This window comes from Lissotriton vulgaris, chromosome 2_2 (genome assembly GCF_964263255.1).
Source record: "Lissotriton vulgaris chromosome 2_2, aLisVul1.2, whole genome shotgun sequence".
Taxonomy (NCBI): domain Eukaryota; kingdom Metazoa; phylum Chordata; class Amphibia; order Caudata; family Salamandridae; genus Lissotriton; species Lissotriton vulgaris.
Genome location: NC_141688.1, coordinates 217,577,550 through 217,601,661, shown reverse-complemented (window position 1 = coordinate 217,601,661; position 24,112 = coordinate 217,577,550). Strand labels below are relative to the sequence as shown.

The following is a 24,112-nucleotide window of genomic DNA, read 5'->3' as shown; positions in this document are numbered from 1 at the left end:
ACTTCAAACTAGCACTTGGGGGCACACTCTTAGCACACACTCTTAGCACAGACGTTCAGCTCACTTTAAGTTTTAGCCACGCCCTTAATTACATCAGCCACGCCCCTTTGAGCCCCCCCCAATCCCCTGCAGTTTTTTCATCCCACTAAAAGCCCTGGCTACAGACAGCTTTAGCTCTGTAATGTTGAAGAGCTACTGCCTATAATACTATAATACCTAAAATCTCAGTTTGATGCTCCTAAATGATTGCCTTTTCTCCCTTTTCCTGATTTTGTCCATCACTACCACCACCCCACAACTCCCCCACCCCCAGCTATAGAGCTTTTTAATAACTTCCTTTATCTTTTAAATAATCAATTATGTGGGGTCCTGGCCGCTGCACACTGCTACTGAGTAACTCGCTTCCTCACTTGTCTGTTTCTGCGTGTCCTTCCACTTCCTGCCAATATTTAATTGCCGACATTTTTGGTCATTGAAAATAATTTTGTGAAGTCTTGACACAAGTTCAGCTAATGATATTATGAGTTAATGAAAATTCAAAGTTACATATTTGATAAAAATAGGTTTTAAGAAGCGACGTCGGCAGGGAATAAAAAGATTACATTCTTTCTTTTTATTAGCTTACTGTGCTAAAATGGTCATTGGTTATCTCAGATTGGTAAATGAATAAAATAAATAAATCCACAGCGGTCACCAGTGCATCACTTCGCATGCACACGCATTTGTGGCCATCTAAGAATGCTTAGTCGTTATTAACCCGATAGTAGCCGAACACACAAGCTGGTCACTAAAAAAATCTTATAGTTACATGAAAGAAATTCTCACTTCAGTGGTTATTGTCTGTTGAATTGTCTCAACTCAAATCCACACACAGCAGATGTTCCATTTCATGCGCCAAGTAAGACCTCTTGTACAGATAGCCATCTTCTTACTCTGGAGTGCAGGAGCCAGAATCTGCTTAAGCGTCTTCAAGGGAAAAGTATATCCTTAGTACTAATAGTTGTAACAATTCATTTATTCAAATAGCAGTCTATAAAATATAAGGGAATACAGTAAAACTCAATTCAGAAATATTCATGTACCTTCTTAAACTGTTTAAAGTATACATCTTGGTATGACATTTTCATATCCTTATGCATACATATCAATTTTATATTGCCATTACAAATTGCACTAGGACTGTTGCCTCACCCATAAATCTGATTTCAGCTAATGATATTATGAGTTAATGGAAAATCAAAGTTTTAAGAAGCGACGTTGGCAGAGAATAAAAAGATGAAATTCTAGTTACATATGAGTACAAATATACTTTGACTGAAGTGCACACCACCAGAAAACAAATGAAAGCTTCAATTCAGGCACATGCCATGGAATCACAAAAGAGGATTTCGTCCAATCCAAAACTTTAATATTTGATAATGCATCATCTGATTCAGGAGAGATGAAACCTAATTTAACAAAGTATCTGCACCTTGTGAGTTCACTGTTAAACCTAATGAGTGTTTTTTCACGAAGCAATCTTTCGATCTTTGTTTTAAAGCTAAATTTGTAATTTCTACCTTAGATAAACACGTCCATTGTGATGGATATATTTCCATTATTGGTCTTCCTTGTGACAACAATTCTTTTCTGGTTTCCCTAGCCCACTTAAGATCACTGTGATGCAAATCATCCCAGCATAATGCAGCGATTGCACGAGCATCACATTATGATAGACAATGAGCTATGAAGCAGTTACCTAGTTGGTGCATTAGTAGGTACAGGATCTTGCCAATCTATGTGTCAATGTCATCTGAGAAGGGTTGAGAGAGCTGAGGTGCTCAGTGAGGCTGGTTACTACTGCTAATATCACACGCTACTTGGCTATAATTTCATCTTTAACTGAGCAGCTAATCTAGTATCTCTATTATATTGACAATTAGCAATTTTTGAAGAAATGCTGTTTAGAGTTTGTCCTTCTTGTGATCAAATGCCTGCTAAGAAAAAGATATCCCCCTTATTGTAGCTAATTTAATGTTTTACATTTTTTACTGTAGACCAAATTGCATGGCGTGGGGTTTGTGAAAATACATGCACCCTGGAATGTCCTGTGCAGAGAAGCGGAGTTTATGAAACTTAAGATGCCCACCAAAAAGGTAAGAGCTATGCTACCGAGGCCCCATCTGGTGCGGTGGACAGGATTGGTTGTGTTCTTTGGGATATAATATACGAAGTAAGAATAGACTAGTTGTCATACTGGGAACGTACTACAACTATGTGGGCCATTTGGGAACATACTAGTAGTAAAGTGGGAGGGGTCTGATTGGACAGTTGGGTAAATGATAGTTTCAATACGCTGGTGTAGTGTTCGTAGACTGGTTATGCTGTTGGGAACATAGAGGGTGCATACGAGAGCTGTCTGCGCCTTTGGACAATATCCTAGAAACAAAAGGTGGAGCACTGGTAGTTTGGTATGATGAGGTGTATTACAGGACCTGTGGGCATTCTGCAGTCTATGGACCAATACGTAGTTCCATCAAATGTTGATATTTGTTCCTTTTGCAGTGGTACAGCAGTACTGGAAGAGTTTCTGTCCAGTTTGACAAGCGATTGTCAGCAGTGACCTGTTGTCTCATGTTGGATGGTCCTCATTGGGCTAGTGAAAATCTGTCCTCAGTGCCCTTATTCTGTCCAGAGATTCTAAGGCTGTAGTTATGAGTTGAGCGAAGTTGAATTGCCAAACACCCCGCTCTATCTGATTCTAAGAGGACTGTTGCTCCAACACCAGATTTTCCAGGTGTTGAAACACCAGGTCCAATTTACAGGGTGTTAATTCTACCTGGAAACAGTAAGGGGAAGCAATCTTTACTTTTCCTGCCAGAACATGGCTTCCCCTACCCTCCCCGACTCCCCACATCCCCTCCTCCACCCCGACACAAGCTGTAGCTACCATGTAGCACATGCTCAGAGCTAGTGCTAAATGAGTTAAACTTTTACTGAACTGCGAAATCTGTGTGGGTTATGACAGTAAATCTACATTTCCAATGCATGATGTTTAATAGCATGGTAGTGGTACTATGTTACTACATGGTAATGCTATTTTCAAATGCAGATTTATGGCCCTTCAATACCGTGCAACCTGTAGTCACCCTCTAAGTCATTTGCTATTTAGAACAGTGAAAATCTATTCTGTTATCCATAGACAGCTGCTCTTGTGTCCGCCTATGCCTACTGCATTATCGTAGACCTAGGCCACCTCTGATGCTCTCCTGCTTCCAAGGCTTTATTCCAGGGGCATCATCGATGAGAGACAGGAGAGAACCCGAGAAAGAGATGAGGGTAGGTGAGGTGAAGGAAAGAGAGTGAAAGGAGGGATGCCAAAGAGAGAGGGATAAGAGAGTGGAGAGAAAGAGTGGCTAGGAGAAAGATAAGCTTGGAGAAAGATTGGTTAGGAGAATGGATGCATAGAGAGAGAAAGAGAAAAGAGGAAGGAAGCACGTCTGTTATGAATAGGTTTGGCAGGGCTGTGTTTGGTGTACAGTCCTTATCTGCATCTCTGTTCATATTCTTGGCACTACTTCTAACTTTATTCTGTTCCCAGTATGTCTTACAATATGCTTTTATGACTCTACTGTTATGTATACTTCTGTAGCTCACAACTCACCCAGGATGGTATCCTGGTGCTGAAGCAGGAGCTGTATGAGGCTAGCCAGGGATGGGACTAGATGAAGAGCTAGGTCTACAGTTTCTTGCAGGTTGGTCCAGGCTTTATGAGCAAGGTAGGAGAAGGCATGACTACTGAATCTAGGTCTGCGTATTTGGGGTGTGTGTGCAAGTAGGAGTCCGGCTGAGAAGAGGTGTCTGGTTGTTGAAGTACATGAGGCCATTTTGTCTAATGGATTGTTTGTGTGCGTGAGAAGTTTGGAGTGTGCTCCTTTATGGATTGGAAGCCAGTAGCTTTCTTTGAATTACAGGGTGATATGAGTGTGCAGTGGAATGTTGGGTATGAGGCTACCCACTGAGTTTTGTAAGGTCTGGCAATTTTTAATCAGATGAGGGTTGATACCAACAGAGTGTTTTGTTGTAGTACAGATTGGTGGTGATGAGGGCTTGGATCACAGTTCGAGTGCTGGTGAGGAGCCATTTGTGGATCTTGTAGAGCATCTTGAGTATGTTGAAGCAGTAAAAGTAGACTACATTCACTGTGCCTGTCATGGTCAGTTGATTGTCGATTACTACTCTGAGGTTGATTGTGTTGGTTGCTAGCAGGGGTATTAGTTTGAATTTAGCAGACCAATTGGTAGAGTACCAGAGCGAGGTGTCTTTGCCAAAGATTGCTTCTTTTAACTGGTCTATGTTGAGCTTGAAACTATTGGTTTTTATCCATCTGGCTATTTCGGTTATGCAGGGAGAGAAATTGGTACTGGTGTTTGGTGTCCAACTGGAGAAGGAGAGTATGCATCTTGTGGACAAACTCACAATGTATCCACCACAACACTTGCTCCACATTCAACAAGGATGACAATCACTTGTAGCTATGCTCCACGCTAGGTGGATAAGTCCTTGAAACACAGACTGCAGTGCTTGTGACTGCAGGGCCACCAGTTGGAATGAAAGCGTGCACACAGCTATGAATGGTTGTCAAGCACAACTGCTAGCTGCTGTGGTTTAGACTGCATGGATGCCACCTGCAAACTAATGGCTGCTTGCAAACTACTATTGTTGGACTACTCTTGCTAGCTACTCATTACAGACAATTACAACTTCCGGCCACGGGTGCTCACACCCTAAGTATATGTTTGCACAGCCTATACTTCCAACGCAAGAATGATTCATCGAACGCAAACCACAGCTGCTCTAATCTGCAGACTTTAAAGGTGAATAAATACTGCAAACACAAATAGCTGTTGTTTTTTGGTAACGTAATATTTGTTTGCAGCCATATAAATCCTGGTCTGTGTTCAAAGGCCTCGTGTGTGTTTTATACAGATCAGAAGTATGATTTATAAAGCACTACACAAACATGAAATTCACGAAATGTTTTTTTGAAGGTAGATTTGTTTTTCCTGCTGGCAGGTTATTTCAAGAATGATATTGCTAGAGGAGCCTCATTTCCAAGGAATTAGGGTAGGGCAGTGTCGTAAGTGCCCTACGCCATTGTGAAAGAGCAAGAATCCACCATATTTATGAAATATGGTGCATTCCTGTCCTTTCTACTTGTGCATGCGCACAATGGACGACCAGGCACTAATGCGGGCTCCCTTCAAGAGTATCTGTGTTGCATGCAAGATTGTATTTGTACAGGAAGGGTACCTTTCTATTTCTATTTCTAGGTTTGGTGAAGCGCAGCAGCTACCCCAGCAATGGGGCGTCCCGGCGCTATGAGACAAGCACGCACCAGTAAGACAGAAAAAGAAAGGGGGAGAGGGGTAAGGGGGGCCTAGAGGGGCCTACACAAAAACAATCCCAAGTGGGAAAAAAAGAACAGAAATGAAAACATTTCTCCTCATTGTGCCTGCTCTGGGGAGGCATTAGGGTTTGACACTGCGCCAGGTTTATGTGATTTTATAAATCTGGGGCATCATCAAAATCCATGGGCGTTTGGTGCGAAAACCCACCGCAACGCCTCCTGTACACTGCCTTGCCTTAATCCATATCTATGAGTCCATGCAAAGATACAGAGGATGGCTATGCTTCCCCTCATAGATATGCTTGAGAAGCCTGCGCTACTGTAGCATCAAAAATAGTGATGCTTAGGCATTGCAAGCCTCTTGTAAATAAGCCACTCAGGCTGGGATGGGTGTGTGTGTGTGTTCGTTCATGTGTGCAAGCGTACACGCACATGTGTGAAGCAATCCATCGTGTGTAGAATCAGTTGATTATAAATACCCCTCATCGAATTCTTTTTTTTGCAAGGTAGCCATGTTTATGTGTACCAAGCAGCAACCTTAAGTCTGCCCACAGTGAGTCAGTTAAATATCAGGTATCACAGGTAGGAAGGAGAGCGGGAAGGTGACATGTTTTTAGGTCGAGCTGGTGTAAGCAGCGCGAAGCGCTGCTGTCCAGCGAAAAGACCTATTGTTATCCACTAGCTGGGAATGTGGGACAGGGGATGGGCACGCGCAGGGCCGTCGGCGATTTCATCGCTTGTAAGCGCACGTACAGCCACGTGCCGTGCACATCTCCTTTTCCCAGTACCACAGCAAGTCAGCATCTCGCAATCGTGCGTGCACAGACACGCACACACAGACACACGTGTGTGCGCGCACACACACACACTGCCCCCCCAAAGCAGCCTAGACTAGCAAGTTGTGAACGCGTAGACACACACACACACGCATTACCTGGTGCACGCTAGGCTTCCCTCACTCATGGGAGCCCCGCACTTGCATCGACTGCCTCATCCGATGCCATTTCTGACCCAGGGCTTCTTCTGCAGCCAGAGCGGGGCACTCCCCTTAGGAATGGGAGCCCCGCACTGCTATCCGCTGGTCTTCACCCGCGCCCCCTCCTGGGACCCGGGACTTCAGCTCCCGCACTTCGCTTTGGCGCCGGGGCTCCCTCTTCGCCACAAAAGTAAAAAATAACGCGCATGCGCAGGCAGCCCCCGCCCTCCCAGGTCCTCCTCCCAGCCCGGATGTGCAGCTGCTTTCTGTTCTCATACACAGGTACGTAGTCACCAGTTTTCAAGGTTTGCCCTGTCTGCGTGAATAAAACAATAAGTGCTGCTTAGAGGATGTTAAGTTGGATTTTCCTGATGTAGTGCTTCCGAGTCACATAGAAAAAGAACTTGCACTACAATAATGAGTGGAACGGTGTAATGTGCACCATTTTGAGGGGGGAGGTTGGGGCGCCATTGCTTTTTTTATGTAGGCGTGGGGACATGACATGATTTGCCCAGAATCACAGGTTTTTGAGCCGCCGCCGAGACTCGATCCTGATTCCCTGTTCCAAAGTCGGCAGCTCTGGCCTTTACACCACATCCTCTCTCCAGAACCCCCTAATGCAAACCTGCCTGTGGCCTTATAATGCACACAGACCTGCGCCCATGAACTGTACTTAGTACCTGCCTGTCGCACAGCGCCTACGTTACTCTGCGAAACACCACCCAGGGTTCACCTGAAGTACATAACTGATTTTCGCACTGAGGCACACCACCCTGTGCCTCCTGCTGCATAAAGTTATGCATGACTGGTCATGATTGGTGGGTATGCATTGATGCCCTTATATTTTAGTTAGTCTTTGTGCATAGGTTTGTTGAATTTTGTGGAAATCAGTGTCTGCAGGTGTGCCGGTCTCTTTGTATGTTCTTTGTGCGCATGCATTACACAAAAGTCTAGCCTTTTTGATTTGGACCAGGCCATCAGCTCTTATAAAATGGACCTGACGAATAGGAGACCCTTCCATGCAAACGCCCAAGTTTAACCTCTTCGGGGTCCGCCCTGGGATCTTGGAGAGGCTGAGGAAGTAGCGACCTTAGCAAGGAGCTCTCCAACCCCCCTGGCAGCACACTGCAGCCGTGGCAACCGAGCAGGGCTGTCCCAGACAGGACCTGCTGTGCAAAAGCATCGATAGATGGACGTGGTGCTGGTGGAGGGAGCTAGCGGGCGGGGTGCTGGGTACAGCCCTTAGGGGCCCTGCAGTGCCCTGAGACGTGCACAAGGGGGTGGCAGAGAATAGCCTGATAGCAATATTACCCAGTGCCTCAACCCTGCTGTCTTCAAAACACTGCAGGTTCCTTGTTTATCCAACAGTGAACTTTTCCTGGTTCTGTCTCCTTTGTGAGCATCTTTATTTACTGAGCCGTGGCGGCAGTGAAGGGCCCTGCGGATTGGCGCCCTAAAGCAACCCTGGGAAAATGTTAATACCACATCCATCGAGCAAACTTAGCATGCGAGTTGGAACCTCAGCGCGGATGTTTGGGGTGGGTGGATTAAAAAAGGAGCATTAAAAATGTGACCAAAAACTTCACATTTTAACTTCAGGGTCTTGCAACGCACCAAAAAGCCCTATACTTTTTCAGAAACACCTCGCCGCTGTCGAACACCATTTTATACTCCTGGTGTCTGCAACACTTTGAGCCTTTTAGAAATATTTGTAATTTTAATGGTTTGGTCACTTCGGATTTCGCATACAAATGTGCTACTTTATGTACTGCAAGATTGCGGAGGGAGTCACAGTTCCTGAGGTGTGTGTGCAATTAATCAGCTCTTGTGAGTTACTCTTTACCTTCTGTCTTTGTACACCTCACAGGAGAGCTGGCAGTAAGTCACATGCAAAGCTATCCCTACTACACCCTCACACACCCTCACATATCCCCATCCTCACACCCCCTCACCCTCACACGCTCACACTCGCATCCCCTCACCCTCACATCCCCTCAACCTCCCTCACACACCCTCACATCCACACACCCTCACACCATCACACACACACACACCCTCACACCTACCCTCACACCCTCTCACCCTCACCCTCATACACCCTCCCACCCCATCACCCTCCCTCACCCTCACACCCTCACATCCCCTCACCCTCACATCCCCACACCCTCGCATCCCCACACCCTCGCATCCCCACACCCTCGCATCCCCTCACCCTCGCATCCCCTCACCCTCCCTCACACCCCCTCACCCTCACACCCACACACCCCCACACCATCACACACACACCCTCACACCTACCCTCTCACCCTCATACACCCTCCCACCCCATCACCCTCTCTCACCCTCTCACCCTCACACCCCTCTCACCCTCACACCCCTCTCACCCTCACACCCCTCTCACCCTCACACCCCTCTCACCCTCACACCCCTCTCACCCTCACACCCCTCTCACCCTCACACCCCTCTCACCCTCTCACCCCTCTCACCCCCACAACCCTCTCACCCCCACAACCCTCTCACCACCCTCTCACTCCCACAACCCTCTCAACCCCACAACCCTCTCACCCCCACAACCCTCTCACCCCCACAACCCTCTCAACAACAACTGGTACAAATATGTTCTCTCAATGTTTCAAGCTTTATTACAAATGTAACAAAAAGATGTTAATATTTCACTTCTGTTCCTGGATTTTCGTCACAATAAAATACACTGAACATATTCTTCACAAAAGTTATTTACAAAAGTTTAAGCTATTGCCATTATAAATTACAATAACTTTTATTTAAGAATTAATTATTAAAAAATTAAAAGCCATTATTTGTAATATCAATACATGTAAGTCACGTAAATACAACACATATTGCATTACAAATGCGAACGTTATAACTATTGGCATTGTAAATGACAAAGCTATTAATTTCGCTACTTTCAAAAACAAAACATAAATAAAAAGTGTGTCCTTTACAATACCAATAGCTCAAATTTCCTAATGCAAGACCTATTACATTACATTGCAAATGCTTGTTTTGTATTGGAGGTTGTGTGATTCTATTGCCAATTTGGTCCCAATACTACAATTTCTTAATCTTTTAACACGAAAGTGCTTAACTCTCAGTATTAAAGACTGTGCCATTCTATATTTTAATTTACAGATAATACAAGCCACTGTGTCACTCCAGATAATGACATTTTTTAGGGGACCCTACTAGTACATGTGATGTAATTTATTAATTATCCCAATTCCATTAGTGCAACATTACATATAAAACGTTGTTTTCCACAGTATTTTAGTCCTGTTGAATAATTAGTAACAATTTCCCTGCTGAAGGTAGATCTTACTAACTATATGGCACAAGTCCAGCTGATGTAGAGATATTAGATAGTTTGTTGATATATATTTCCAGTTAAATCTTTATAATAATTATTTTGGGGTAATTAGTAAACGGGCATTTGGGGGTTGGGGGTCCCCCAATAAAAATAAAGTACATATATTGGAAAATAATGGGGGGTTTGGAGTGTCTCCTCCAGTGGCGGCCAGTAAGTTTTGGAGGGAGGGGGGGCGGACGTGACACACTCTCATGCACAGGCACACATACACATAACACTCAAAGCAATATATTCACACATACGCACGCACACAAGCATATGCATTCACAACACTCTTCGCCAACCATTCATACATAAACACATGCACGCACGCACACAAACCCATACATTCACGATACTCTTCACCGAACATTCATATGTACACACACGCACGAAACAGTTTAAAAAAAAAACACTTACCTGCAACCAGCTCTGACTCGGAGATACCACACAGAGAGTGGGATGGGGTCAGTGAGACTGCTGACCCCACCCCACTCTGTGATGAATTGTCACTGGTTAAAACTCGACCCTGGGCGCTACAGGGCTTAAAACTGAGACAATCAGATGCGAGGCAATCAGTGACACTACCCCATATCAATGAAGGGAGGGCCGCAGGGACCGTTGCTAAGGTGAGGTTAAGGTAAGGTGGAGGGGCGTGGCCATTCATCCCCAATGGAACTACCGCTCCTGGTCTCCCCCCAAAAAGAAAACAGTTACCTGTGTCCAACCTTAAAGATACTCTTACAACCCAATGCCCTTTGCCTAAAAACAACCTTGCAACCCAGTCCCCTTTCCCACCCTAAACTATAAAAGCACCCTTACAACCCAATACTCTTACCCACCACTAAACCCTAAAAATACGCTTTCCACCCAATACCCTTACCCACCCCCAAACACTATAAACACCCTCACAACCGCATAGCCTTTGACCACTACTAGACCCTAAAAATACCCTTAAACCTAATGCCCTTACCCACCTATAAACCCTAAAAAACTCTCATACCCTTAGCCAATCCTTAACCCTAAAATGCTCTTCCCACCCATGAATCTTATCCAACACTAAAAATACACTTTCCGCGCAATACTATTACCCACCCCTAAACCCTAAAAACACCTTCCAACCCAATAGCCTTACCCACCCCTTAACCCGAAAAATACCCTCACTACCCAAGTCAAGAAATACTTTATTCGGTTCAATATTCAAAAACCATAAAAGTACAAGACATACATAGAAAATGGTCCAAAGATCACAATACAGCATTAAAAAGAATATCATTCTACAGTTAAAAAGAAAATGTACAACAGTTAAGATTTCGCAGAGTAAAAAAACTTGATTCAAGTTACAGAAGGCACAGTTATGGTGGGTAATCTATGTCCAGTTAATCTTTTTTCCTAATCTCACTGCAATGGTTAAAAATTTGGCCACATTATAGATTTCCCAAATGTTTGTTAACAGTTGAAGATACAATAAAGCTGGTTTGACCTGCCTGAAACCTCTCCACTTTAATAGGGGTATAATGAATTTTTTCCTGATATCATTAAAATGGGCACAGAAAAATAAGTAGTGGGCAGTATCCATGATTGAGTGACCATCACAGTTGCATAGGTTCAGATCCAAATCCCTGGTCCAGCCAGGACGGCCAGAGATTACCAGATGGACTTTGTTCAATCGGAACTTGGTAAGAAGAAACCTGTGGTTGGAATTATTAACAACCTTCAGATAAAGTTCCGGTTCATAGTCTGAAGAGACAATCAATTGGTGGGACCGAACCGAGGGCTTTATCAGCTCCCTGCTTTCTCTGTCCATCCCACTATACTGCAAGAAACTGCTCTTTGCCCACTTCAGATCAGCTTTCACAAGGGCGGATGGATTATGAAACATATCAGGCCGTCCCAACTTTACACATATCTGTTCAACATATTTTAGCCAGGGGATCTTGCCCAATATCCTTACCCACCCCTAATCCATAAGAAAACCCTTTCCGCCCAATAGCCTTACTCACCCTTAAATCTTAAAAAACCCTTACAACCCAGTCCACTTACCACCCCTAAACCCTAACATCGCCCTTAGCCCTAAATCCTAAAAATGAAATGTAATACCCTTACCTATTCCTACATACTGTTACAACCCTATACCCTTATCCACCCCTAAACTGTAAAAATACCCCTACGACCCGATACACCCGTAAACCCTTAAAATGTGCATATATATATATATGAGATCGACTAGCGAGAAATAAATATATTTTCACCGTGAAAATTGGTCCTTGCTTGGTGTTACTGCGCACGCTGAGGGAAAGCGGCGAAGCAAAGGAGGCTTTGTTTGTGTGTATATATATATATATATATATATTCACAGAAAAAACCATAGGTTATAGACCATATATAGTTAGGAATTTGCATTTACAAAACCTTGAAAATTCACTGAAAAAACCATAGGTTATAGACCATATATAGTTAGGGATTAGCATTTAAAAAACCTTATTTTATTTGCACAAAACCATTGAAATTCCATATATAGTTAGTTGCACTAACTATATATCGCGGACCCGCAATCCACTGCTAATGATGTCACATATTACATCATTCATGACATGGTCAGTGACATCACTGATGACATCACTGATGACATCTCAAATGACATCACTGATGACATCACTGATGACATCACTGATGACAACACCCAGTGACTGTATGTTTCTGTAAAGTTAAAATATGTCTTACATATTGAAGAATGAGTGGATGTATAAGTGTCTGGATGAAGGATTTAGTAGGTGCATGACTGACTGTATGAGAGAATGATTAAATGTGTCTCACTGAGTGTATGGGTTAGTGATTAAAGTGTCTTAATTTGGCAATCATTATTTATGTTGTTCTGTAAACTGCTGCATGTTTAAATCAGTAGCTATATCAGTAACTATATGGGTTATTGAATGGTTGCCCAAGTATTTGTATGGGAGACTGAGTATGTGTGTGGGTGGCTGGGAGGTGTATAACTCTGTGCATAGATGTGTGAGCAGTTGATTCCCTAGGTGTATGGGTTCAAAAGTGCATGTAGAAACAGCTGTATGGACAGTTGACTGTGTGCATGAGTATATTGGTGAGTGAATGGATATCTCAGTGCTACATGTCAAAGTAAGTACATATGTAAAACACACTCCATGTGAGAGTTGACATATATAAATAACTGAACATAAGAGCCAGTGAATGTGTGAGTGGCTGTATGAATCATTGTGAACTTGTATCAAGGATTGTATAAGAGAGTAAATATGTGTTACTATATGTTTGAATAAGTAAGGTGTGTATAACTGTATAGTTGAGGAAATGGAGATGTGATTGATTCTTTGCATGACTGACTAGGTGTGTGAGTAACTCCATGGATGTGTGACAGTCTGTGAGTGCCTGTTTACACTGAGTGTATCTAAGGTTATATTAGAGTCTGAAGATGTATTATCACATAAATGATATCATCAGTGATGTAATCAGTAATGTCAAATGAGATGTCAGTGATGTCATCAGTGATGTCATTTGAGATGTCATCAGTGATGTCATCAGTGATGTCATTTGAGATGTCATCAGTGATGTCATCAGTGATGTCACTGACCATGTCATGAATGATGTAATATGTGACATCATTAGCAGTGGATTGCGGGTCCGCGATATATAGTTAGTGCAACTAACTATATATGGAATTTCAATGGTTTTGTGCAAATAAAATAAGGTTTTTTAAATGCTAATCCCTAACTATATATGGTCTATAACCTATGGTTTTTTCAGTGAATTTTCAAGGTTTTGTAAATGCAAATTCCTAACTATATATGGTCTATAACCTATGGTTTTTTCTGTGAATTTCATTGGTTTTTTAAAAGCTAATATCTATAGCTGTAAAATATATTCTTTATTAAGTGACGTATCACGTAGCCCGTGAGACGCCTCATGATGCATCGCATAACCGTGACGTATCGTCTCTGCAGCGCAAACCAAACCCAAAACGTAAGCGCGCCAGAACACGCTTAAAGATATATATATATTTTTTTAACCTTAATTAGACAAAATCCACACGTGCACATATCACAAACGTTCAAAAAACACAATATGTCGGACTCCCGTTACGCTGCCGGTTAGCTGCCCGGTTAACGTACAAGGAAGCACCTTTACCGCGAAAAATCGCAATTTTTTTTTCTTTTGCCCCGCAGGGAACTTTAATAGCCCCCTCATCAATCCTAGGGGTTCAGGAGGGGTCTGCCTTACCCCTTTCATTCATTTACACCTTTTTTTTTCCACCTCTTGTCTCTCGATCCTACCGAGAGACAAGATGGCGGCCGCTCTGGACTGTTTACAATGTTGACAGCCAATCAGCTACTCCTCAGGATTTTTTTTTTTTTGGGCCCCGCGTGGTTTTATAATATCCCCCTCATCAATCCTATGGGGTCAGAAGGGGTCTACCTTGCCCTCTTTCCTTCATTTCCCCCTTTGTTTTGGTCTCCTCTTGTCTCTTGATCCTACCGAGAGACAAGATGGCGGCCGCTCCGGACTGTTTACAATGTTGACAGCCAATCAGCTACTCCTCAGACTCCCGTTACACTGCCGGTTAGCTTCCCGGTTAGCTGCCCAGTTAGCTGCCCGGTTCGCTTACCAAGACGCGTCTCTACGGCGAAAAAATCGGATTTTTTTTTTTTTTTTTTTTGGGCCCGGCGTGGCTCTATAATATCCCCCTCATCAATCCTAGGGGGTCAGGAGGGGTCTACCTTGCCCCCTTTCCTTCATTTCCCCCTTTGTTTTGGCCTCCTCTTGTCTCTCGATCCTACCGAGAGACAAGATGGCGGCCGCACCGGACTGTTTAGAATGTTGACAGACACCGGAGAGCCAATCAGCTTCGCTTTGCAAAGTTCCGATACGCGAAAGGTTCGCTAACCGGATAGCTGCCCGGAGCGCTGTTACAGATATATATCTTGATTTAAACGTTAATTTCTCAAAATCCACTGAAGCACATATATTGAGACCTAGCAAAGGCACATCGGGCTAACAGTCCCTACAATTTTGCCAAGTTTCGTGGAAATCCATTCAGCCGTTCGGGCTAAAAGTGAGTCCAACCGCCCTATGGAAATTAACATGGGAAAAACGCGTTTTGGGACCCCCCTTTTTTCTCGGCCCCCCCTTGACGAACCCCCCCCAAATTTTCAGGAGCTGCTCAGAAACAAAATGTGCCATTTTCCTGAAAATTTCAGCCGATTCCGTCCACAAACGCCAAAGTTATTAGACATAGAATTTTCAAAAGTCCCATAGGAAAAAAATCCTAACTATATATACCTACTGGCTATCGCCAGTAGGTAATATATATATATATATGTGTATATATATATATATATATGTGTGTGTGTATATATATATATATATATATATGTATATGTATATATGTATGTATATATATATATATATATATATATATATATATGTGTATATATATATATATATATATGTCCTCCCAAAGTGCTCAGATTTGTAGCCGCACTCCGCAAGCAGGTTGGTTTGCAAAACCTCTTTATTTCAAAGACATTCAGCTTTTCATCTCGTTGTTTAATCTCCCGGCCTTACGCGTTTCGAATCCCTCGTGCTTCTTATCAGAGGCCACATTCAGAAAGCATTACTTGCTGCCACGCCCCTGCTGCATGCTTTTATTTGATTGGTCTCCAGTGTGCCCTTTAACTCATGTTCGTTTTTGATAAAGTTTATAATGCATGCTGGGGTTTGTAGTTATTTTCGAGAGTTTATCACCCTCCAGTGGGTAACTGAGCACTTTGGGAGGATATATATATATATATATATATATATATATATATATATTTTTTTTTTTATTTATTTTTTTTTTTTTCACGAAAGTCTTCCATTCATTCGAATAGACGTCTCCGACACTCAAAAGTTGCTGTGCACGCAATTTTAATCAGCAGGAAAAACACTGCGGATTAAAATTGCGTGCACAGCAACTTTTGAGTGTCGAAGACGTCTATTCGAATGAATGGAAGACTTTCGTGAATTGAATGGGTGACCGGATGCCCTACTCCGACCCACCCATGAGCGTGACTGGTGATTTACCGGAACTTTTGGGTTCTTTATATAAATATATATATATATATATATATATATATATATATATATATCTCGCGGGGCACTTCGTGGTCGGGTGCCGCTTACGCGGTGGCGTTTCCGCGGTCAATATCTCGACACTGACACTGACGAAGGATATACTCCGAAACGCGTCGGTCTTAAAATAGAACTGCTGCTGAGCCAAAGAAGCCTCGAGAGTGCTATTCTTTTCCTGGTTACGAGGGAAAATTGGAGCGAGATATATAGATATATACACATACACACGTATATACTTGCCATAACTAGACTTACCTGTGTGGCAATGGTGCATGTGGTAAAAGCACCCAAAAATGCATGTGTGGTAAATGCATGCATGGTATAAGCTGCGTTGTAAAGGCACTGCGTGGTATATGCTGTGTTGTAAAGGCTGTGTCCCACCCACATCCCCTTCTGGAGTCAGCCTAAGGCTGCTTTGCCAAGTTATCCTTAGAGGCAATTGTTTAAAGTGGCACTTGGTCTCCAGTTTGAGGGTCTGGCATAGGGTGACACCAGGACACTAGAAGAGAAGGATACCATTGAAACAGTTGAGGCTATCACCTTCCTACTGCCCTAGGATCTCCTGAATCAGATTTGCAACTGGAATAGGTTTTGCGTTATGACCTCTCTGATAATAAAGGGGTTTCACAATGCAAACTCTTTGCCAAACACCTAAGGAATGGCCTTTATATCGCAAACTGTCTAATAAATGCAATAGCAACAGATTTTACATTTCCATCTATCGTTTAAAAACCCCAAAAGAAAGGGGTTTTACATTGAGAGCGCGGTGTCAAATTCAATAGAAAGGGGTTTTACTTTGTGAGCACTTTGAAATGCACCATAAGACGGGGCTTTATAATTTGATCTATGTGACCTACACAATAGGTAGGTAGGCTTTTACTACATAAGTATGTTTTTTTTATAGAAAGAGACATTAAATACTTGGTGACTCCCGTCGAAGACTTTTTGTCCATGTCAATGTATACACTGGGTGTGCCAGCAACGTTTGGTATGTCGCTCTACACAGAAACCACATGGTCATGTTTATGTTTATGTTCATTGTTAACCCCTTCCATGCTGGTGACGAACCCCAGCCGTCATGCACTACGGTGCTCGTGTGCTGATGACGGCTGGGGTTCGTCATGGCCCGCCCGTGTTCGGCCGGCGGCCGCACACGGGAAAAAAAGCGGCCGCATCGAAGGGGTTAATGTCCATATGTATGCTGTAATCTTTTTTAAATGTGAAGTCTAAGCAAGGCAGTGGCTGCCAATTTATATTAATAATCGTTGATAATAAATTGCTAAAGACTGTCTGAATAGCCGTGCTGTTGTGATGAACTCTATGCTGAATTGGCTTATACAGAAACATTGTTGTTTCTTAGGGTTAGAGGTTGTAGGAAATTAGTTGTGTGGCCTGCACAAGTAATAGGTCCACAATAGTCCTTACTGGGATCCAAACATCCCATTGGAGTGCTTGACTTTCTCAGAGTAGGGTAGTAGAACAGATCAATGCCTACTCAGGGGAGGTGATGTGGACTAGTAATAACCATCCACAGGCATGCAATAATAACACTCAATAAATGATTGTCCACTCAGTACGTTTTCTATAGAAAAAAGAAGTACATTTATTACACACACACACTACTAAATATTTTCTTTTTTTTTATTTTACGGAGTTTTATATAGCGCAAGCTTGACCCGAAGTTTTCGGGTATCAGAACGCTTTACACGAGCACCCGTTGTGTTAGATGAGCACACATTCATTTTTTATTAGGCATTGTGAGATTAGGTGATTTTTCCCAGAATCACAGGATGTTGCGCATCCTTGCAGAGGCTCGAACCTGCTTCCCCCGATTTGAGGTCGACCTCCTAGCCCTTAGGCTTACTGCTCTCCCCCATCAAATAATTTACAATTGTGTACATTGGTAGGGTTGAAAAACCCATATATGACGTGCAATCACCTGTGACACCCTAATGGGGGTACACAACCCAATGAAGTGAGTCTATTGGTTTTGTCACAGTTTAAGAGCAATAAACGCATCATTGTGTTCCAAGATGCAATTATCAAAAATAATACTCCAGCATGAATGCACTTATTATTATCGTAATAAAACATATATACTGTAAGGACTAGTTATTGATACCTTTAGGTAAACCAATAAAGCATTTAAAATCATTACGGTAAACCAATAAAGCATTTGAAATGAGTAAAACGTGTCTGTGTATTTTTTATACATTAAAAACACTTGCCCCTAGTAGACACTTCAATATGTGTACTGCCCTTAGCCACCTTATAGTAGGCCATAATGAATGCCAACATAGACATAGCCCATAGAGGGCAAAAACACTCCCATCTGTGGATCAAAACTCCAGCAATGGAAGTGCTTGAAAATGTAAAGCAAATCGGGGTGGTGAATGTTTTGGAGCCCCCCAGCCCCAATCTTTGGGTGGGGACTCCTGAAATCAATTAAGGGAGAAAGCCTGCGCCTTCCTGAGTTCAGTGGTGGTGACCCCGTAGTCCTGGACCACCACATGGGGAGAAGCAGCTTAAAGTACCAGCAAAACAGCAAGATCCCGCAAGGCACTCAGAGACTCTTCTCCGGGAGCAGTGAACATCATGGTATTGGCTCTCCTGCTGAGTCGGGAGAGCTACATGCTTTTCCTTTTAGTTTTTCTTATTAGCAGTTACTCACAGTGTATCTCTTTTTTCTTCTCAGGGTGAAGGGGTACCCGGTCCCACCAGGGCACCACGAAGCCCTGCCGATCTTGGTGGGTAGCCTTGGGAGCACACCTCGATCTGCCCATAGCCGGCACCCCATGTGGATCGCACTCTCACGTGGAGCCAGCAGTTCTTTCGTCCCTGCCTTCTCCAGCATCCAGCATCCAGGCAGTGGCAGCCACCCACCCCCCACACTGGACACTGGCACGGGGAGTGGGTAAAGCATGCCACCGTTTCGGGGCAGGGCTGCGGCACTCTCCCTTCCTTGCTTGTCATTACCCAGGGCTGGTGTTATGGGTGCCCTTCCTGGTTTGGCAGGGGAAGAGCTATGATGATCCCCTGCGTGTCCTCCTTTTAGGAGCCCAGGGATGGGGTCCTGGGCATTTAACCTCTCTGGCCGGACAAGTGTGACAGCACTCCCTCGTTCTCAGAACCCAGGGATGGGGTTCAGGATCTCCTTCCTGCGTCTGCAGGTTAAGCGTGTTCTTTTTTCTGGGGCAGCCCCCAGTATCAGCATGCCTGCCAAGTGTCACGCATCAGGCGTGACACTAGCGCATTTCAGTGTGGTAATCCGCATTACCGCACTGAAATGCATTGTCACGCATAATAGTAGTGTCTCAGCAGGTGTCTAACTGTGAAGTGCTACCACGGTAGTAGAAGCTGCGCTCCATTAGTTGAAGCAACATGAGCCTGGTGCGCTGCTGGCAGCATGCAGTGGACACACTGTGAGCTATCTGACCTCCGCCTGCTGCACACAACTGAAGCATTGCAAACTAATGTATGGTTTGTAGCAGGTCAAAATGGGAGTTGCGGCCGCGCCGTCTTCAGGGCTAAGCTGTTATGTTAGCCGGATTTGTAGAGCGCACAGATGCCCCAGCAAAGGGGCATCCTGGCGCTAACAGAACAGAAAAACCGTGCAAAAGCGATAACAGGAACTCAAAACACAACAACACTAGGGGTCTAGGGGAAAAAGGAAAGTTTTTACAGCCTTCCTGAATGACAGAAGTCCGTCAATCGCACGGATATGGACAGGAAGGGAGTTCCATAACTTGGCAGCAAGCACTCTGAAGGAGCAGCCGCGAATCCTAGACCTCTTGAAACGCGGTACTATAGCCAAGTGGAGACCAGAGGACCTCAGAGACCGTGATGGAACATATGAGGAGATGAGGTGCTCCAAAATCTGAGGGGAAGAGTGTTTAAGGATTTTAAACGACAGACAAAGGGACTTAAACTTAATTCTCTGAACAGGGAGCCAGTGGAGCTGGTGAATGTTTTTTTTGGCTGAGCAAAATCTGGGTAAGCCAACCAGAGCCCTGGTGGCAGCGCTCTGGACGCGTTGGAGACGAGAGACTTCCGCCTGATTAGCTCCGAGAAGAAGAGAACTGGTGTAGTCTAACTTAGTCAGAATCATAGCTTGTACAATGAGCTGTCTAGTAGGCGCATCAAAGAATTTAAAAGCGGATCTAAGCTGACGCAGAGACCCGAAACACGTGGCAGCAACCTTTTTAGTGTGAGTGGAGAAGCTGAGTTTGGAATCGAACCAGACCCCTAGATTTTTAACCTCAGTGACCGAGATAGGAGTAGGACCGAGCTCAGATGGCCACCAATTGTCGCACCATAGGAGAGTCTGTTTCCCAACAATGAGCACCTCGGTTTTTTTGGCGTTCAATTGGAGGAAATTGTCAGTCATCCAGCGAGCCACAGAGATAAGCCCCTCACGGAACTTAGCAGCCTCAAGTTCGGAAGCCCCACTTATTGCAACCGCCAGCTGCGTGTCGTCGACATAGGACACCATAGTCAGGTTCCCACGCTTGGCGACAGCAGCCAGCGGCTGCACATAGAGGGTGAACAAAGTGGGGCTAAGAGCCGATCTCTGCGGGACTCCCTGGGCAATCGCATAAGGTTTAGATTCAAAAGGTGGAGTGGCGACCTTGAAGGTGCGACCAGATAGAAAAGATCGAAACCACTCAAGTGCCATATTGTCGACAGCCGCCTCAACCAAACGCTGGAGTAAGATATTGTGGGAAACAGTGTCGAACTGAGATCAAGAAGAACCAGTGCCGCAGTGTAATCCGAATCAACCAACATGCGAAGATGTTCATCATAGAGAGAAGTCCAGTCTCGGTACTATGACCCGGCCGAAAGCCATTCTGCGATGGATCTAAAATATTGGCAGAATGGAGATGGTTAGCTAAGATGGTGTTAACATGGGCCTCGGTCAATTTAGCTGCCCACGGGAGCAGGGAAATGGGACGGTAATTCTCCAATTTTTGTTGGTCAAGAGCAGGTTTTTTTAAAATAGGAATCACTTGGGCCTGTTTCCAAGTGCCAGGGACGGAGCCTGAGGATAGGGATAAATTAATAAGCTCACATAGAGGAGGGAGGCAGAGGGAGGCAGATTCTCTAAATTGAGCAGGTCGTAGCGGATCCTTAGGAGAGCCTGATTTAACTTTCGCTACAAGTTTGTTAAAATCCTCCATAGAAAGCTCTGGGAGGTAAGATAGAGATAAAGTAGTTTTCGATGCAGGTATCAATTTCTGCAGCTTTCATTCTCACAGCTCTGCTCAGGAGGCTCAGCCCGGGCGGCAGCGGCGCACTTGGGTTCAAGGAAGTCCGGATGTTTTAGGTTATGTATGGTGGATATAGCCCCGAGGTTTTTTAAGGATTTGGTTGCAGAGGAAATATGATTGTCGTGACATCCCGTCGTTGCGCAGCACTTTGGTTTCACTTTAGTGCCTTGCACAAGGAGACTCATGGGCCCTGGAGGCAGCGCTTGATCAGCTGCTTGCAGCCAGTGCCGCTCATGAAGGTCTGCCCTGGGCATGGCTCGAGGCTAGGGGCCTCGGGGGTGCTTGCCCCAGACATGGCTGTAGGCTCAAGGCTGCGGGGGTGCGTGCTGGTGTCTGGCGGGGGTGCGTGCTGGTGTCTGCCGCTGTTAGTTTTACTTCAGCCTCGGCCGCCAACAGCCTCCTTTACTTGGGCTGGCTAAGGCAGCTCATCTCTGGGCAGCTCATCTCGGGGCAGCTCAGCTCTGCGCAGCTCTTCTATATCTTCACTCACTGCAATAACAGATCACAGCGAGGGAAGAAAAAAAAACACTAGCAGCACTCTACAGAAAGTAGAGATTTCTAGTTTATACACAGGGCACGTCCCTTTACTGGGCTCAGGTGTGAGTGGTGTACGAGAGAGACTGCACACCGGAAGGGAGTGTGTATTCCCGGTGGGTGAGGGGTAGTGCTTTGTTGGAGCCCGAGGAGTATTGCAAAGGGTTTCCTTTCCTGAAGGAGGGGGAACATCGGGTAGGAGAATTGTAAGGTGAGCACATGAGCGCATCACGGCTGAAAGTGTTTGAGTTAATGGAAATGAGGGAGGGGGCTTCGGTGCAGAAGGAAAGGGGTGGTGTGTGTGGCTGTGTGAGAGAGGTGGGAAGGTGGAGGAGGCCTTCCTCCTCTTGTGACTCCTCTTTGTCCCGTATACAGTGCATCATTTATACAGGTGCTTGGTAGTGGAGGGAATTAATTTTTGGAGTTATTTTTCTTCCACCATATTTTGGTCCAGAGCTACTACTAGAGGAAATTACAGAAAGGGAGCAAGAAGAAAGAAGAGGAAGATCATGGAACAGTGACATGAAGATAGCAGGAATGAAAAATAACCTACAAGAGTGAGATAAGAACACAGGAAGTGCAGGTTGAGTGAAAAAAAGAAGCATGCCGTGGAATCAAAATGTATAAGCCTTGGTATTCATGAACCCCTACATTCGGCAGCATGAGTTAAGCCTCTTTAGAAAAAGTATGAGCTCCTTCTGTTTTTTATTTGTTTGAGAATTAACCCAGTAACAAATGGTTTGCTATACTCATCAAGGCAGCCCCAGCATCCACAGGAGCTCACATTTAGGGAGAGTGCGATTGGGTGGAATGGCTAGTTAATCACAGTGGTAAGTGAAAGAAACATGGTAATGGGATACTGAGGCAGGAGAAGGTGACACTATGTATCTACTAACAAAGTATGTACCTACTGGCAGAGAGCAGAAAACTACAGTGATTATAGAGGACAGGTAAAGAAAAACCGTTGCATGGTAAGGGTAAGGAAAGTGCATGAAAAACCAATGGTTTAAACCCAGAGTGAAGTAGTGTACAAAAGGAATGGGAGGGTTCTTGGTTGTCTACCTTTGTCTCATGTTGTAACATTCAAGGATTCTTTTTAATAGTTTTAAAAATCCAATTGGCAAATGGCAAAAACAATGGTTTACTATGGTAATGCTACTTTTAGAAAGTTACCTTTTCTCTGCCAAAAGCTCCTGGAGGTTTTTTGCATGAGCTCCAACTGTCCCCGTACAACTAAATAGCTCAATTGCTGTGGCCTCAAAAGTATTTTCAGAGCAAGTGGGGATGTGGGTGGGTGGGTGTTTCAGTAATATTAGCATGTAGTTCATTTGAGAAATGCCCAGGAACTTGATTAACAGGAGCTGCTGCTAATGAGAGTAGGGTTACCCCTTGGAACTTTTATTTTTTTATTGGGCGGGAAGGTGCTAAGGGTCTTGCCCATCCACAAGCTAATGCGAGCCATGCATGTGGCATTCGTGGGTACATTCTGCAGAACACTGATGGGCCTGTAGAAGTAAGTGAGAGTAGTAAGGGACCTGAACCTGCTCCCACTTGTTCCCAGGACAGAGAAGGAAACTCCAAGGGCAGTTGGCTGACCCCTGTTAAGCGACAGTTCTGCAAATAGCTGCAAGAAGCTCTTTTCCTAGTAGATCCTGACTGGCTAGTTTCAACTGGGTCTGCCTGCGACCCTGCTTGTGGCATTTGATGTAGTGACCCTCTAATGCTGTCCCTGAGGTCGACCCTTGGCTGTGTAAAAGTGCACTTGGAGTAACATTCTAAAAAACCTGGGACTTTGAAACTTTTTGGCTCCAAAGACCTCAGAAGAACTGGGAGAAGCCTGGTAAGTCAATCCGATGAAGGTGTGTTGCTTCTGGGCTAAAGATTTCGGGTGCTCCCGCTCGAAAGGTTTGTGGAGCAGCAAATGAATGTCAGCGGGTATTTTGGCATCTGGTGCCCTGTTGTGTTATAGAGTGCAGACTGGCCCTGCTGAAGGAACCCGAGCTCCAAAAATAGACCACTTTCAACATAGAAATCTTAACTGGACAAAGGGGGCAAACAGCATCTTACCTGCGAGGGACCTTCCTTGCATGTGTATTTTGAAATACTCCAGCTAAGAGCTTTCCCACTAACAAGTCAACAGCTTCACCGGGACCTTGTCTTTTGACTGTTCAGTCTCGTGAAGCCCTACTCTGCCACTAGCTGCTGCTCTGCCCTGCTGAAGATTTTTGACTCACATTTCAGAGATTAAGTCAGAAGAAACTACTTACGACCAGGTCGAACCTGGATTTTGCATCTAGCCTGTGCTCCATTGCAGTCGGACGTCAGTCACTCCTAGGTACTAGTCAAGAACAGCTACTTGATCTGGGTTGGCACTGAATGTCCCTAGAGCTATTGTTATTTAAAACTATAATAATTCATGTCTCTGGTACTCTTTAATT

General features: G+C 44.4%; 1 protein-coding gene across 3 annotated transcripts in view; it reads left to right on the top strand.

Moving 5' to 3' along the window:
- The window catches only part of LOC147729263 (anoctamin-1-like), a 921,928-nt gene that overhangs the window by 604,449 nt on the left and 293,367 nt on the right, over window positions 1–24,112 (top strand). For all 3 annotated transcript variants that reach the window (XM_086959573.1, XM_086959572.1, XM_086959574.1), the window contains one exon: window positions 2,037–2,135. In XM_086959573.1, coding sequence (XP_086815699.1) covers window positions 2,037–2,135 — 99 coding nt within the window. The remainder of the gene's footprint in view (window positions 1–2,036; window positions 2,136–24,112) is intronic.